This window comes from Plectropomus leopardus, chromosome 21, assembly GCF_026936395.1.
Source record: "Plectropomus leopardus strain MGB_pleo_1.0 chromosome 21, ASM2693639v1, whole genome shotgun sequence".
Taxonomy (NCBI): domain Eukaryota; kingdom Metazoa; phylum Chordata; class Actinopteri; order Perciformes; family Serranidae; genus Plectropomus; species Plectropomus leopardus.
In genome coordinates, this window is record NC_142196.1 from 24,015,923 (window position 1) to 24,034,495 (window position 18,573).

At 39.2% G+C, this 18,573-nt stretch overlaps 1 protein-coding gene across 4 annotated transcripts in view; it reads right to left on the bottom strand.

The window, feature by feature from the left end:
* The window catches only part of LOC121960541 (cadherin-18), a 194,066-nt gene that overhangs the window by 19,800 nt on the left and 155,693 nt on the right, over positions 1 to 18,573 (bottom strand). For all 4 annotated transcript variants that reach the window (XM_088071973.1, XM_088071972.1, XM_088071974.1 and 1 more), the window contains exons 6-10: positions 16,897 to 17,084; positions 15,733 to 15,986; positions 10,253 to 10,389; positions 5,984 to 6,105; positions 2,665 to 2,782 (exon numbers count right to left, since the gene is read on the bottom strand). In XM_088071973.1, coding sequence (XP_087928099.1) covers positions 2,665 to 2,782; positions 5,984 to 6,105; positions 10,253 to 10,389; positions 15,733 to 15,986; positions 16,897 to 17,084 — 819 coding nt within the window. The remainder of the gene's footprint in view (positions 1 to 2,664; positions 2,783 to 5,983; positions 6,106 to 10,252; positions 10,390 to 15,732; positions 15,987 to 16,896; positions 17,085 to 18,573) is intronic.

The following is an 18,573-nucleotide window of genomic DNA, read 5'->3' on the forward strand; positions in this document are numbered from 1 at the left end:
ATCACTTTGCAAGAGCGGGGAACATTTTTAAATGGTGGGTATTTAGGTTAGAAATCTAGAGTGCGTAGAGCAAATTAAACTCTCGAAACACTAAAGTAGCCTCAGCCCAACCCGTCTCGATGTTTAAATTGCTCCTTTCTAGTCCCACGGGGCACCAATTTGTCCTGGAAGATCCTAACACGAGTTATTACTCCTAACAAACCCCTGTCAGGATTACAAGGTCTGCAATTTATTATATTGAAGAATTTAATAATATTACAGGTAAAACAGTCCCTCTAGGACATTTTGGCTAACAGCATGCCTTTACGTATTATGGCTGTCAGGTGGAAACCTTGTATCTCTCTATCCCTCTATCAATGCTATTGGTCACCTTTAACGTCTCTGGGTTTTACAAAATTTTTACCAACAAAAAGTTTAAAAAAGAGCTCCTCACTAGCTTCACTGAATTCTTAAACTGTCAACAGACAAACCTCATAACTCCACCCTGCCTCCATCACAAGTGCCACACACGGCAGGGCTGAGGGTAAACAGTGACAGGTGGACTTCTTCTAAATACAAAAAAAAAGAAAACTGATGCCAGTTCAGAAAACTTTCTGTTGCTGCCTTTACACAGGTTAGATCCAGCACAAGTCCTGTGACCATGGGCACTCAGTTAATTCCAGTAGCTACAACGGCAGCTGTCTGCTCTCCTATCAGTCCACCAGAGGTGTTTAGTGAGGCGGAAAGATCTATTAAATTAATGTGTCTCAATGGTGCACTGACAGAAAAGAGAGAGATTTTGGCAAAATGTAAAGAACAGGGAAAAAAGCGTGATTCAAATAAAATGTAAGATAAATAATAGACAAATAAGTGGAAAAGCAGGCAAAAAACCTTAAATTTAGGATTTACCTCTTAAAGCTAAAGTCAGACTAAAGAAACCTAGAAAAAGGACTTTAATAAGACCCAAGTAAAAAAGGGGATCTGGGGGCAGATAATATCATGCCTGCATTGCCTTTGACTCCCTACCCAAAACTGCCTAGACGCAATAAGCAGTCTGCAATCCTAATTATACCCTACAAAGACACAACGCTAACTTTGACAATAACTGTTCAATTACTATAAAAATACATTTTTTTCATGTCATAAAGAGGAACGTTTTTGGACATACAAGTTTTTCGCCTAATAGTGACAACATGCTGTATAGTGATACTTACGTTTGTGGCAATGGAGGACATAATTTACATTTCACAGTTCACAAGTTCTGATTATTCCTCACATAATCTTACTATACAGAAAACAGAGCAAGAATCAACAGTAGCAAAGAGTGGCTGCACCACTGCAGCCAGCTTGCTGCTGGTTAACAAGTGATTTTTCAGCATTAGCTTCTATTAGCTTTCCCTCAAGTCCTCACTGTGTTTCCCTCGCACAGCATATGGCAAATCAGCAAGACATGTTTTGCAGGCAATAACAGAGGTGTCTTTCTCAGAAATACCCCAGAGAAATAAAGTGACAAAAATAAGAAACATATTTAACACGTTTTTCACAACATATACAACATAGTCACACCCTAAAAGACATGCCAACATAGCAGCCCTCAAATAGATATTGTGTCATTGCGGCTCCAGCTTTTATACCAAGCCCAGAAATTGTCAGTGTGGTGTCTTCGATTTTTGATTAAGTAAAAATGTTTGGACCCTGTGGGGATTGAGGGTTCTGCAGTAAATGGTAATACATATAATTAAAAGAAAAATGATTAATGATCAAACAAATATCCGGTCCTCTACCCAAACAACTTCCTCTTTTTGGGAGTATTTAACAGCTGTCTTCAGAGCCGCTCTGCTGCGTTAATAAAACCCAAGCAAACTCCTGCTGAGCAAACTAGTTTGCAAAAATGATAATGTGTTGTCCTTTGGGAAATACGTGTGTGTGGATCAGTGTTTGCAGTCAGTCTTTGCTTTGTTTGATTGATCTGCCCCTCAGGAGCCGAGGTGGGCAGGAGGTGAGGGATGTTTCTAAGTGCCACTTACATGAATGCAGCAAAACTTGCCTCTGTAACACAGTGTAGTTGAAGTAGGCTAGGGAAGGCTTGTGGTGGGAAGCAACCGGACCAAGGGCTAAACAGACTTATCTCCTATTATCACATTGATTTTTTTGATCTCTCTCGTGCTCCCTTCGTCTCCGTTTTATTCCCTCTCTCTGGCTCAGAGTCTCATCCGGAGTGCTGTGAACTCCTCCTCACAGTGGGCAACTGAGATCTTCTGGCTGAGAGCTTTTAAAAGCCCTGTGATTGCAGACCAACCCGGTGCTAGGTATTCACCTGAGACTGAGATGGTTGCCATGGTAACACCCACTGTTGGCACAAAATAATGCACAGAGAAGGGGTGGTGGGGGGCGACAGAGCAGGTAATCCATTTGACAACACAATGCGCAAACATGCCAAAACCCCCATGACTCTTGTGTTTCGTGAGGCCTGACTCAGACTAGATCCTGGTGGCATTTGGTTCTCCAGATGTCTACCGCACCCAGTCGACAGAGCGCATATTCTCCTCGCACCTCCAAGGTGTGAGGAAATCAGTACAGCATATTGGATCTTGCTCTGTGAGCAATGAGGATGGAGCCCTACCCTGAAGGCAAGGCGCAAAACTCATAAGAAATGCAAACAAACATATTGATCACTTTAATTACCTTCATTGTCCTTCAGGGTGAAGTTGGGATTAACTGGTAGCTGGCTTGGCAAAGCAAAGGAAAACCGCTGTCCATTGGCAAAGTCATCCTTATCCACTGCCGTGACGGTCTGGATCACCTGTTGTCCAGAGGACGCAAATTACTTCCAAAGACAACACATTCAATTAGCTGCCGCACCATTTAGAATCATTTTTCACTCTAATTGCATGCAAGACCAGGAGCTGATTTAGTTTGTGATGCATGTCTCATGATTTGTTAATCATAATTGATCAGAGTCTTTGACCTACAGCCAACTGGTCTTGTAACATTTTTCTCCTCTACCTGTATGCTGCCTGAAAAAGAATCACCAGTTTGCAACGCCATGATTTCAGCACATTTTGCTTGTGCCAGGGGGGATGCTGGCATGTAACAATGACAGGGCTGCTTTTAGGGCAACCCCACTGCCACTTTTGTCAGCTTGTTACCCTTAATTGGTAAAAGACACAGTGAGAGCGGGAAAGAGAGCTGGCCTTGAGAGAAAAACGACCTGATAGCCCCTGTCACCGAGGGGAGTTCTTATCTTCAATGTGAGATTTGGGGTGTTGTTGTGCTCCCGGGATACTTGCACAAGCCTCTGTCTGGCAGTATTAGGATGTAGTTTGTGGGTGCCTGAGTTTACTTATGTGGATGTCATGGTGTTAGATTTTGGCTGAGAAGAGCAGGGTTCTTAATTCTGGTGTTAACAGCTCCAAAGTTTAGTTGTAATGATTTTGTGAAAAAGCAGCTAACTGCCACTTGATTACTCTTAAAAAATCAGGATAATGGGATGTCTAGAAAACCAGGGGAAGCGATACAATTAGCTGTTAGCTTGTAAATGCCTGCCTGAGGAAGGATGACCTCTGGGTTGGTTTCTGAGTGGGTGCAAAGTTGTTCTCCATAATGTCATTTATGGTTTAGAGCATAATGACAGTCTACTGTGTCGCCGCTCTCATTTGAATTTCTTCAGAAAGCTTTGAGCTTGTCTATATAAGGGTCTGAATAAAAGCACTATGTATTGTATTTAATACCTGCATTAAGGTCTTCATTTTAAGATTGTTGAGCAGTACAGTGCTGTGGTTTTTGAGTTGACAGGATATCTCCTCTCGTTGTTAGCACGTCTCAGGGATTTTGTAACACAACATTCTTCAGATCCGAAAATCACACACCATATCAATTCCTTAATTAGCAGAAACATTTCAGCACTGGGTGTTGTCTGGGTGTTTGTGCTTTTCACAAATTTTGAACGTTAATTTCCGATTTGAGAACTGTCCCTGCCAAACTTGAATTAAGTCAAATCTGTGAACACTGTGAATGATACCCCTGCCTGCAACATCGGGTTACAATCTTGCTAACATCACACTAACCTAGTAGCTCCTTTTAACACTGAAGCTTTGTTTGTGGGGATTGAATGTTTTCCCTAAGTGGTAATGATGTATACTAATGTTGATATCAGAGCATGCTGGAGTGTATAATTGAATTCACAGTTATACTGGGGCAAAGATAAGATGTGTTCAAACTGTCATCATGTGTTTGTTGTCATTTTAATTAAGGAATAGGTCAGTGTCACTACTGTGTTGTTGCTACGGTTGCCTACAGTTTAATAAACCGTGTGTACTGCTTTACCTGCACAGGGTTGGTTACATGTAACATGTAATCCTGACTATGTATTTAGATTACACATGTAAGTACAAATGTAGTAGAATCTCTTTTTTTCAAGATAATCAAGTCTGTTATCTCGGGAATATGACATATAAGGTTTCTTAGACAAGTGCTTCACTCTGTGGTGTGGTTTATAAAATTGATTTGATCTGACCAAGTGTAAATATTGATTGCAAAATATCTGCCAAGTCACCAGATTTTTTTTTTTTTTTTTTTTTTTTTTTGGGCATTGTACCAATTTTGCAAAACACAAAGATGTGGCAATGACAAAGTATATAACCTGACTTTGTCATCTGGGGAGAAGCATATTGTGTTCGGTGTGTCATCTCTGGCAAGCTACAGACTGCTGTTAGAGACCAACAAACAACAAAACCTGTCTTTTTTTTAGTGACCCATTGCTGTTTTTCCTCCATGGATAGTGCCACTGAGATATCGATAACCTCTGCACCAAAAATGTTTTTTTAAGCCCAGACATGATCTTTTCCTAACCATAACCAAGTCGTTTTCATGCCCAAAAATGTTATGATACCCAGAGCACTGTTTTAACAAAACAGCTGCACAACAACATACGCGTGTAACAAATCAAATTGCAGAAATATAGAATGTCAACATTTGTTTGGCAGTTGGGTTTAAAAATGCAATTTATGTCTTCAAAAATGTTTTTTAATGTAAGTAATTAAGAAATGTATATTTGCAGAATTAAATGTTTTGTCTGTATCCTTTTTTTTTTTTTTTTAAGGTGCGACATTTCCAATGTGTGATTTTAGTGGACTAAAACTATTCAGATTAGATGCCTTTTTTTTCAAATAACAAAACTTGCCATATGCCATTTTTGCCATTTAGTAAGTTACTGCATTTCATAGTAATCTGCCCCAACCCTGTAAAGTTCAAATAGAGATTCAATTTTAATTGGAACTTGGTATCCTGTAACTATTTTGGTGGACACCTGCCCTGTCCATGGTTTAAAGACTGAAATGCAAACAGCCTCTAAAAACCTTAATGAGCAGCTCTTTTATTTCACATACAGTATGTTGTCATTTGCGGTGGTGTGCTACCCTCTTATTCAACACATTATAATTCTCCCCACTTAATCCCCTGGGCCAAGAGCCTTGAGGCTGTAATGCAACCTTAATTCAAATTTAATGCAAACCTTAATTCAAACTTTTCTTCCACCAGCTCTAAACTATTAAAAATGTATTTAGTTGTGTCTTCCCAGTCTTTACTCCATCATCCTTTGCCGAACCGCCCTTTCAGCCGTTTCCATGCTGCTGATTGCTCTATATCTCAAAAACGTTCTTAATTCGAATGAATCAAAGACCACTGAGAGCAAATTGGAATGAGCTTCGATTTAGAGCTGTCATGGTTTGCTGCTGAGATACTCATTTTGAATGAGGGATGATTAAGCAGCTCTCTCCGATGCCATTACAGTTTCTGGGTTTACAGCTCCAAACCCAAACTGCTGAGGGAAACAATAGTTCAGTGCAGAATGCATGCAGTCAGGGAGGCGATAATACACAGTTTTCAACACATTCTGAGGTGTGTCTGTAGTGTAGAAAGATATGAATGCATGAAGAAATAGAGGGAGAGAAACAGAACAGAGATAGGTGTTGCAGATTTTTCTAGGTGAATCCTAAATGCTCACCTGTCCTGGCCTTGAGCTCTCACACACAATGACCTCCTCGTCTGTGGCTATTTCTGGCGGATTGTCGTTCACGTCCAGCACCTGGACGGTAACAGGAACGTGGCTGAGGAGGCTGGGGTTATCTGCGGCAGAAAAAGAACGAGTGACAGATGAAAGTCAAATGTATGCCTTAATAACAAAGTAGAACGTCAACAGTGTAATTTTAAACTGGGACACTCTGTGCTCTCCTTGTTAAACTGCTTATGGCTTTTGTCTTATGCTGTGTGACTAGAAAAACACTGAAGGATGCAACATTGCAGAGGGCAATTTTGTATATTAAAGCACATCTGATTGTCTTTGTGCACCATTTTTTGTCCCAGCAGGCGTGCTTGGTTGTGATGCATTATTTGCCCCTTGCACTGCGTGAGGAACTCATAAGGCATGTAAATCATATGCATAACCTCCCCTTGTTTTAATATCAAGTAACAGCCTGAATTGCAACAAAATAGCAACCCACACTACTAAAATACATGAAAAAACTTTAAAATGCATGATTCAACATTAAAATTTTAATTTGCTAGATTATGATTAAGATTTTTATTGCGATATATGCAGTGCAGTGGACACCCTTATCCAAGCAGCATTACCGTGCCATGAGTGCAGAAATGTTAAATTGAAATGCTCCTAAAAAGTGAGACAGTAATGTTTAGTTTTTAGTACTTATAAGGTCTGTGTGAAGCAATAACAGCATCGAGCAAAAAAATATGTTCAATTTTGGGAGATTAAATTAGTCTTTCCTCAGCCTCAAAACACTTGGGGTAGTAAAAGTTTCCTACAATCTCCCTCTAGTTCAAAAAAACAAAAAAAAAAACAAAACTGAAGTGCCCTAGAGCAGGGCATTTAAGCCCCAGCCTTACATTTAAACCCTCCCAATTTTTCAGGAAGAAACATATTCCATTGCCTTCTCACATTTCCTTCCCAGGGTCAACATTTTCCAGTATTTCTTCCAATTCAGGACAATATTACATGTCTTTCCCCCCCTGGTTGTTGTCAAAACATGTTTCTGGAATTGTACAGTAAAATCCAATGCTGTTAAAAGTCTACTATTTCAACACTGACATTAATATAGCTGCACCACATGTGATTTCCTTGCATGAATATGATGGATAGCAAAGCTGCTCATACCTCTTTCTCCCCAGGGTGTGAGAGATGGAGGGAGAATTAGAGATTTTTTAAAAGATAGGGGCAAGCATTTTGTGAAAACTGCCATGTCAACCATTTTTGGGGTCAATATGGGGGTTTCACTGTGTGTTAAAATGAATGAATTAAAACTGATGAATATGGTTTATGCAAGAGATTCATGCAAGTTCACACAAGAGGGGTTAATTATTCTTATAAGTTCCTGAGAATTCAGAGTATTTTAAGGTATTTAAGGGTCTACTGTGTACAGTTTAGTGTCATTTAGGAGTGAAGTTGCAGATTGCAACCAAGTGATTTTCTTCCTATCAACAAAGCATGTAGGAAGACAACAGTGGCTGACATGAAAAATGCAAACTGCCCTATCTAGAGACAGTGTTTGATTTGTGCATTCTGGGCTTCCGTAGACACAACATGGTAGACTCTATGGAAGATCACCTGCTGTGTATGTAGGTAAAAATGTTTCATTTTATTGTGAATAAAACGAGATTCTTAATTCCAGGTGAATTCATACTTATGAAGATTATAGCCTATTTCTGCCAATATATCTCCCTAAATCCTTCATACTGGATGTTTAAAAAAAAATTGTTGCAGTGTTAATTTTGTTATTTTCACTTTTTAAAAGTCGCCAGTATGCATTACACAAAGTTTCTGCAGCTCAGATTTTTCTGGGAGAGGACCCTCATACTGTCCGCTTTGTTTTCAAAATCCTTATTCTTGACACCTCAAGGCTGGCAAGTATGCACTCAACCCACGGGGCACCTCTGCCCAAAAGGAAGACTGCTTTCACTGAGCAGCTTCCAGGTGTGAGTTTGTCTTACAGTATTACAGTGCAGAATGTACAGCAGGACAGTGCTGGAAAATAGCATGTCTGCTCAGCAAAACCTTCCCTGAATAGCAGAAAGTCGGGCAGGTGTGACAGTCTTTCTGGTAAATTAATGTGTGAGGGTTTTTATTTACATTACCCTGTGCATAAAGGTTACCATGTATGGTGTTTCTTCAGCACCTAAAAACTGCCTAAAGCTCTATTAGCACGAGACTAGTGTAACCTGGAAACCTCTAGTAATTTGTAATAATTGCAAAGGTCCTCTGCTTTCGTAATCTAGGGTGAATCTGCCATGGCTGTAATTTGTCAAGTGAAAATTCCACCACAAATTCCACCAAACTTTAATTAAACATGTATTCTCTAATTCAGTGCTTTAGGCTATTTGCATTAGAAATCAAAGTAAAGTCTCTGCAGGATGGTTTGTAGCAATCTGTGCAGGGTGCTTTGTGCCCGTGACACTCCTTGTGTCCTTGCTCATTCAGAGTGGTAAAAATTTATCATTCTGCCTTTTGACAGTGTCTTGGCATGTAACTGTATCCTTGAATACTAAGGAGAGGCGAGGAGATAAAGGAATATTAGCATGCAGCACCTCTGTCGGTCGGTGAGAGATTTGCCTAATTGCGATTACAAATCACCTAAGTTACCTGATAGCAATTGTTGAAGTTAGCAGGGCCTTTATTGATTGAATTAATTTTCAGTGTAAGAAAGGACATTGAAACAATTGGGACTAATTTGATTTTGTAGTTAATTATGAGAAAAATACACTCTAACCTATTTGAATGCATTCTAATCAATATGCAAATGATCTCCTTCATCCTTGTTTTCTCTTGACTTTAATTGTTAATTTCACTATTAACTCATCTGGTGTTGGGCCGTGCTCAAATTCTGTTAATTATTGTGATATTACTGTTAATAATGCTATTAGAACACATTGCTACTCTAAAAGAATGGAAAGGTTTAGAGATTGAAATAGTGTGACCAACTGCACCATTGCTAACTATTACCAGGTCAATTACCAAGTCATTCTAGGAAAAAAAAAAACTCAAATCTTACTGGTTTTTAGTCAAAGAAAAAGCCCAATATAAGAATTTATTTGGACTGGGCTGTATACCTTCTCTTCATTGTGCTCCTGAAATACAATTTAGCAGACTAGTTAGAGTTAGAGGGATGATCAAAGAAAAAGTAGTGACACTGAACCGGTTAGCTGAATACCTGCAGGCGACAGCTGCTTATTGCAGTTTTCATGAACCCCTAAAGCTCTTGTTTTTGTGCATTTTCTTTCCAAATGTGTGTTTGGTGGAACTGGGGACTGATAGTTAGGCAAAGACTGAGAATCCTGCTGCTGTGTGTCAGTTAACACGTATCCTATTGAAGTGTCTTTGATCAAAACATTGAAGGGAATATCAGAAGAAAATCTGCTCAGTGCCCAAATGGTGCTGCTGGTTTTATTCTGTAGGTAAAGGCAGAGTGTGCAGCGCAGATTCATACAGTCATCTCTTTTTATGGGACGCTCCTTTTGTTGCTATTGATTTTGACTCCAATTTTACACGGTATGATTTTGAACCTGGACTGCTCTCTGACTATATGATCCCCTCAGGGTGTCTCGTTATCTAGCAAGGAGGGGGAAAAAGAAGCCTGTGGGCAGAGCTATAGTACCTACTATTACTTTTTGAATTTTTATACTTTAAATCATGCTGTTGTGGCACAAAGCTAGCCCATGATTTCAATGCAATTCTGGTAATGATTTATAATGTCTCCTATTAGCTCGGGGCTAAACAAGATGAGTGTGGAAAGAAAGAGCAATCTCCTTTAACTGCCTCTTTCAGGCAACTGGATAAAAGTATTTCACATGTTTACTATAGTCCCTGAAGGTGTCAAGCATGGGAGAAATATACCCTGGTATTTTTAAATATTTTATGTCAGAGGGTTTATGTACAGTACAGTGTGTGTGTACCTCGATGCCTGCTTGTTTTCTAAAATAAAGTGCTTCTAAACCTCAACACTAAAACTGGTATTTCATATTAGCACTGAGACTCTTGAAGTCACCAGATTTCCCTGAACTTTCCAATATGAATATTAAATCAGGATCTGTTTGTACAATAGGGAGTGGGAACCATGTCAACATGGCAAGAAATTCAGAATTCACAAAAACCTTCATCTGTTCACTTATAAACACTCAGATAAGAGCAAATAGTCGCAGCAGGTGCGTTACATTTACTCGCCCACTTGTAAACATTCTGTTTATGGAAAGCAACCTGTGTACCTACCAACCTCCGAGGCCATCACAGTGATGTTGTGCCAAGCCATGTCCTCTCTGTCCAGAGGCTGCGTTGTCCTTATAAGTCCACTGCTTTCATCGATTCTGAAGTACCGTACTCCTTCTTCTTTGCTGTCCAAGAAGTACCTATAAGGGGAACAAAAATAAAAAATTGTGTTATCTCCTTCACAAGCAGTCGTCAGAAATGCAGTGATAGAAAAAAAAATAAGAGATTCACCACAGGAGGTCATAAAGAATACAGTGGATAATCTGGAGCCTACAGAGCACAGTTGGGGGATGGTGCCCAGTAGGCATGACTTTTCTCAATTTACAGGTCGAAGATGCCAAAACGGGGCTAAATATTACTTAAATGTATTTAAGACCCATAAGTATGTAATGTAGCCTATCTGTTAGTAGCTGGCAGGCTCTTGGCAGGTCCTTGGCCGGCCTTTTTTTTTTAAGGCATCTTGGCCCAGGATGCAGCTGCGATGCCCTTGTAATATGGTAGATAGTGCATAGGGAGTAGGATCCTGGTTGATATAGTCAGTCATTGGCAAGCTATTACCCACAGTCTACAATCAATGACAGGCTAAACTCTTGATAACTGATTATATCATCAGGGTTACTTTTTTTCCATCTTTGGAAAGCTCCCTTTAGAGCCACAGAGCACATTATACAACTGTTTTCACAGACTGGCAATCACTGCTCATTATGAGTTAACTGTCCATTGTGTAAACAAGTGGAGTCCCCTTTAAGCCAAATAATACTTAGTAAAATGGCTCAAAAACACAGTGCAAGTACTTGATGTGTTTTTGGCCCTGGCTTTGTTTCAACAACTATACTGAGGCCTTAGAAAACACATATTGACTAACTTTTGTTCATATCACATCTGGCAACAAAACATATCAAACCGAAGAACAAACTCTTACATGATTAATGATAAGAGATTCAGTCAACCAAAACCATGCAGTGAAATGAATGAAGTGCAGACGCAGCACAAGCCAAAGGGGATGTTATTATGCTTCTGTGATTTTCAAAGTCTCATCCCACCTCTGAAGTACACAAATAGAAAAATCCCTACTGCCTTTAAATGGACTTTGGGTCTCGACAGAATGTTCTGAAATGACATATTTTGAAGTCAAGAGCAATTATCTTCAATATTTAATAATGACAAAAGGCGATGTTCTGCTGGCAATGTTTACACTGTTGTAATGGCTTTCTAGCAACGTGTTATCAAACCAGAAGCAAAGCAGCCTGTGGAATACAAAGCAGAAACGGGCTCAGCTGCTCCCCTCATGAGTTCAAGCACGAAATGAGCATTGACTGTGTATTCCCTAATTTATCTCTTAATGACCTATTTACACCTTTAATCCCGCATTCATTCTCCTGAGTAATATAGCCTAAGTCGACAATTTTCAATTGACATTAGAGATGGAAATGGTATAGGGATAATCACGCCAGGATTGCATTTATTTGAAATAATGAACAGGGTTTATTTTAGCTTGGATTTCTAACAAGTGTACCCAGGCACCCTTGGTAAAAATGTTGTCATGATTTATTAAATGCTCAGGCTCATAAGAGCATGAAGGCTTTTCAGCAGTAAAAGTGTGAGTTAAGTTGCTAAGGATTTGCTTTTGCAAGTAGAAAAACATGTTATTGTATGGCTTGTATGGAAAAATCCACTAAAAAAACACTTTTAATTACTTCTACTGGTGATAAATCTTGTTTGTTGTAAAGTTTGGGTTTTCTGGTCGTCAAATTCCTTGGTCCTACAGATAACTAGCCAACAGTACAAGATGTAACATCATGATTATTTTCCAGAACAGCTTGATCGCAGAAAATGTCAAACATTGCTACATGTTGTTTACATATTTCCATATGTAGAGTAATAGCTATTTTTTTTTCCATTGGAAAAGCCTCTGGGTACACTGAACATCAACAAGACTTAAAGCATATATTGCTACTGCACCCTAGTGAGATTCCTATGCCCATTATACAACACAACACAAAAACAAAGTTTTTAGATGGATAAAAAACGTCTTACTTCTTAAAAATATGTCATGCAGCCCTAACCATTGAACAAGCTGATCTAACCTTCTGTCAGGAGGTGAATGTGAGTTGGAAACAAAATATTTTCACTTTTGGATGTCTACAAAACACATCTGAAAAACTGTTATAGTAATTTTCATCCCCCACCCTCCAAAAAAATGTGGGTACTTATGAATCCTTACACCCTTGGGGTATTCTTGTAGTGGAAAAGAATATTCAGAATGGGCCTTCATTGAAGCAAATTTCCACCTGTAGAAAGATATATTTGGGCAATGAAACCCTTTGTTTCAACTGATGGCACACCTTCAGCTCATAGCTGGCTTGCTGCCAAAATTGGGGATGTCTTTTGAATTTGGTGTCATTGGGATACAATGAAGATGGTCATGTAGCTGACACGCACTTGCTAACATTAGGCCTACATGTTTGTCATGGAATATGGCTAGCCACAGAATCAAATATGGTTTCTGAGAAGTTTATACATTGTATAGTTAATGTTAGCCCCTTATATTCTGCCTTACTGATGAAATGGAGTGCAGCAATGTATATAATTCTCGCCAAACCCAGTTTGCATAGTTGTCAAAGTTGCATAAAAAAATTTTTCACAATCCCCTCACTGAGTTTTTGCACTGCACTGGTAAGAAATGGCTTTTAGTTTGCATTTCTTTGTCAACCTCTGATGCAGTAATGTTAGCATGCTAGGCTTACAACTCGAAATATAGCTGAGAATTATGGAAGCTGAAGTTTCTTTTTTTAGTTTAGTTCACGTGAGAAGGGACATTTCAAACTAATAAATGCACATAAAATTACAGAATTTGCCATAGTCATCCATAGTCCACTGGCCAAGTGTTGGACAAGTGTGAATTTTGATCTGTGAGTAGTGCTAAATCAGGACTACCAATCTCCAAAGTCATTAGGATTTAGACTTTCCTCTGGGGATCATGGATATTTGTGTTCAATAGTAAACGTATTCTTCAAAATACCATCTGCTTTCACAAGTGGTAGTTGTTTTTACCTTTTCTTATTCAAATATGTTAAAACTGTGGTGTAATCAAGGATCTTGTTTGGGAGCCTTTCCTAGAAACTCAAAATTCACTACTATCGTCACTTTATTTCTTTATATTCCTGCTGGTCGCAGTTGAAGAAAAGACAATTTGTCCATCAACACAAGCTGAAGATGAGGCTGACTGGAGTTCATACGGTGCTTCAAAGTAACCAGGCCAAGACGTTTCCACAACTGCTTTGATTACAATTATGATAATGTGTAAGAGCAACCAGAGGTAATGAGCCGTCAAGACTTTGTTTGGCTATTAGGCTGTCAATTTCAAGCCAACATTTGAAATGTCACTTCAATAACATGTTTATTTCATTGCATGCATGCATGGACTTCTGATGATCAAAGAGAGACAAATACTGATCCCTGCTGCATTCTGCATTCTGATACCAACACAAGAAGCAGTTGCACAGTGGTTTAGCTTTTTTCTCTGGGTTCAAGTGGCTGTCACGGAGATACCTCCCGCTGCCTTCTTCTTTATGTGGTGAACATTGGGAGTGATGTACTGTAGGAATGGTCGACGAGGAGGTATCCCACAAGGAGAGAGGGGGAACTCTTTCATATGGAGATTACCTTCTTGTTTACAACCAATCTTTCACAAAGTCCTAAGATTCTGACATGAATCAAAGAACAATTTTTACCCCGTGTCTTCTTCCCATTTTGAATTAAACATCATTCATCAAGAACCACAGCGCTCACCTCACCAAAGCGTGGTGGAACCTGTGGTTGTGAATCCCTGTGCTTACTTACTGTTGTTTAGAAACCCCCTGGGCTCTGCAGCCTATGGCGGGGCTTTTTTGCTATGATCCTACAACATGTAAAAGCAACGGAAGATTGCCTCTTATTGATAAACCAGCAAAAATTCATCTCATGAGGAGGTCCATGTTTACAACTGCTCCATCATGTCCACCGAGGCTATAGAGGGAATTAATACAAGCAATGCAGAATTGCTTGAGCGTAATGTCATGAAACGAGCTACCTGTGCAGAGGGAAAACCTGGGATTAGTCCACTGCCTAAGGGTAATATCAATCTTCTTTTTTTTTTTTTGTTTTTCAGCAGTTCACAAGCATTTGTTTAGAGCGCATACAAATATGATAAGCAGCTGTATTGCCTCAGGTTACTTCACAGACTTGCAGACAAAATAACCATCTATCAGATAATGCCAAAAAAATTACACAGATTCACTATGCATATTTCTGATTCTTAGATCGTTTGTGAAACGTGTGCGGAGTACATGTATTAGGAACAAACACAGGGCTATCACACATAATGCAGCACTTTTTCTTTTAAACATGGACTGTATGAATAATGGACATTGGTTTGTGGACTGCTGTTTTTAAGCCTCAAGTTTGGCATTTTGGCAGCCACTCTGGTAAGTTCAGAAAATGACGTCACTTAAACGTCATGCAGCCTTAAAACCAGGAAAAGACAACACTTACAATATTAAGATGTCCGAAATATTAGACAATATCATGATATCTGTATATAATACTGACATACTGCCCATCATCAGTGCAAAGCCACCTAAAACATTCATAGTTTGGCAGATTAAATACTTAGAAAATTGTCATATAGTGCTTAAAGACAAAAAACATCAGGCTACTACATAGGTTCAACATGTATCCTGAATCATGCATTACTTCATAAGCACAATTTTAGATGCATATGAGCAAACTACTGTGCCAAGTCACAGCTTCAAATGTTTATCTACAAAAGGTGCAATTACATGGGGCAGAGATATGACATGCAAATTGTAGTTTTACTTAGACCAACATTCCTTGGAGGTAGAAACATTCTTATTCTTAAACCTCAAGGGGCAAATCTAAAGCACCTCAGTTTTTGCAGCAAAACATATCTCTCTGGTAAACCCGAATGCCAAAAAAGAAACTCAAATCAAAAGATGAATAAATAAATGAGCAAACACCAATAAGCTGTGACCAGTTTGGCAAAAATGCACTCGATTCTCATTATCAAATTCCTTGCATGGCAAACGTATGCTTCACTAACTAAGCTAATCTGAAAAGATATGGTAACCAGACTTTTTGGAAATTTCTAAGAATCCATCTGGCAGACACTGATATGTTTCAAGAAATACATTAAGTTTTTGGCAACGAATTGGTTGACAAAATGACAAAGTTTCATTGGCTGCCAGTCACATCTGAAAGAGCGATGAGCCACAAAATAAGCCTCATAATATCAGCAGCGTTGTCTTTTACCCTTTGCTTTTGCATCGGGCTTGTCTGCTATTTCTCAGCAAGAAAAACTGTAGATCTTCAATTATAACCAATGATGCACAACTAATATGACAGTATGCCTACAGAGCCGCTCTGCCTCTGAATATTTGTAATCATTTCTGCATATTGTATACGTAGGAGTTGAAGTGTCTTACCTGACAGGACTGTTCCTGCTGTCAGGATCTCGAGCTGTTACAACGCCCACCTCCGTGCCACTCGGCGAGTTCTCATATACATCCAGGATGTAATGATCTATAGAAAAGACCGGGGCTTCGTCCACGTCCCCAACTGTGATTTTAAGGGTGGCGGTGTCTTTGAAAGAACCAAGATAGGAAAAACGAGGATCCACATGTGTATTCATTCCCTCGATGTGAAGAGTGTAGGTCTTCTTTCTCTCGTAGTTCAGAGGCTGTTGGCAGGAAGGCACCAAGGGGAAATATAATTAGCACACTTATAGTACAAAGTAGGTACACTTTATCTGGATAGATCAAGTGAAAAGAAATACATGCTGTGGGCTCACTGAAATGCAGTATTTGCCGCAGGTTTACACGACAAACTGTTGTAAACTGGACAAACAATAAGCAGAATTTGAAGTTTGTTCAACTCATTTTGTTTTAAAGGGACAGTTGTGCCTGCCGACCATATGGTCAGGCAGAAGGAAGCGTGCATCTACTCATGGACAAGAGAAATGTTAACGTGACAATCCAAAATGTAATAATTAATCCTCCTCATTTGAGCTCTAACAGGAGCTAACTCAGTGAACTAGATGCACTCTTCCTTCTCCACAGTGTTATAGTTGTACAATTCCCTTTATGGGGTCGTCCATGGGTTTGTTAAATGGCCCCATGCCAGTTGCCCACATGGATGAGTTTACCAAATGGGCCCCACATGGGTTATGCTTGGGTTTTCTTAGGTACCAAGTATAGGCTCAATAAGAGCCTTAGACTTTTTAGTTTGAATGCATTTTTTTTACCTCAAACACCAAAAAAGGCCTGTTTGTTTAGAATTGTTTGAAACTTTTTGTGTACATCGGCTGTAGTTCTACTCTTTTATTGAGGCATTGCTACCTTTTGAAGTGCATTACTTCCAAAAACTGTTAACCACTCTGCACTTGGCAGAATTTCATATGCATCTAGGAGTGTCCTCATATGCTAGTTAATTATTTGACACAAACAATATGAGGACCTACTTTACAGCCTCTCTTGTGGTACACCTTTTAGTCAGTGTCCAAGCAAAGGGCTGACACACATGGCTATTGCACTTTTTTCCCCGAAAGTCTCTGAAATCACATCTCTTTCCTGTGGGCAGCATGCTCTTACCTTTTTGAGGCTGATGATCCCCTCTCTCGTGTCCCTGTCTGTGGATATGGAGAAAGTATTGGCCCCCTCTGAGTTAATGATGCTGTACTTGATGTCCGCATTGATGCCAAGGTCCTCATCATTGGCTTTGATCTTCCCCACCGGTTTCCCTACTTGAGCCGATTCAGGGACGTACAGCTGGTAATTTTCTGTGGATGAACATTGATGTGTACCCACTTAGAGACAGCAAAAAGACTGTTTCAAACAGAATCTTCCCTGCCCCAAATTGTTGTCTAAATGTTCTCCAAAAAGGGCTTTGCTAAGCAGTATGATTCCGTCTCCATTTTTTTCCTGAGGGAATGTCATTAAAAATACTCTGGAGCGCCTCAATTGACGTTAAATGCTAAACTGAGCAGATCAAACTGAGGCAGACGATTATTCAGACAATGTTGGTGATGGTTTTCAAACAGTTTTCCACTGCAGCACAAAATGAGAAACTACCAGCCGTGGGGGATTGTGCCTGATGAGGCACTTTCAAAGACAGCGAATCACAACTTTATCATTACTTAAATCTATCATTAAAATGGGGAAATTTCAGAGTACAAAACAGAGAGTTTTTGATAAATGCTGGTCTAATTTAGCTAATTATGGAGAATAACCTCAATATTAGACCACCGAGTCACACAATAATACAGTATAATACATCATAGTGAACAATGCTGGACATTTCTATGAACTGAAGCCCTTATCAACCCATTATTTGCCCTCTAAACATTCCAGAATTGATGCATTTAATTTTGTATGAACAAAAAAGAGGCTTTTCTCTGCAAATACTGAAATGTTGATGTTTCCTCTTTTCATTCAAGCAGGAAAAAACATACACTTTTAAGGGTAACCTGCTTGCCTTTCATTTGCAGACATATAAGAACTTTTGCTCCACAGTGATTTTAAAAATAGCACTTTACAGTGACTTGCTATCTTTCCACTTCCAGGAGGAAAATACAGTACAGAAGTCCTTTTAAAAATGCTTTTCAGGTATCAAACTGCCTCAGGCATGAAGTGGAGGTCCTCTGCTCAAGGCCAAAATGGCAGAAAACAGCTCATCACATTTCTAGTCACGGCTTGGCTGTATAATGTATGTAAGCTATGTATTCAGGTTTATAGTGGTAATGCATTAATATTATCATTGGATATATTGCTAAATTGGCCTCCTGGCTAGTTAGCAAGCAAATACGCCAAAAGGCAAACATTTTCCCAGCGTGAAGAGTTTTCAGATAGCAGCTATGGCCAAAATCAATGCAGCGTCTTCCAACTTAGATATTATTCATTACAATTTATTTTTTTAATTTTTATTTTGTTAAGATTGCTTAGCGAAAGTGTTACATCAATGTCCAGTGTGTAGTACTTAGGGGCATATATTGGCAGAATTGAAATATCATTTAAAAATGTTGTTTTCTTTTGTGTATAATCATCTGAAAAAAAATAAGAAACTTGTTTTCGATACCTTAGAACGAACCATTTATATCTATATATGGAGCGGCTCCTTGCCACCATGTTACACAAAATGGATGCACCAAACACTGGCCTTTAAATAGCTGCATACACATTTCAGCAACTGTAGTTAGCACCTCCTTTGCAGCAAGAGCATTGAAAAAACACATTGTACTGTTTTTTTTTACACATTGTACTGGTTTTTAC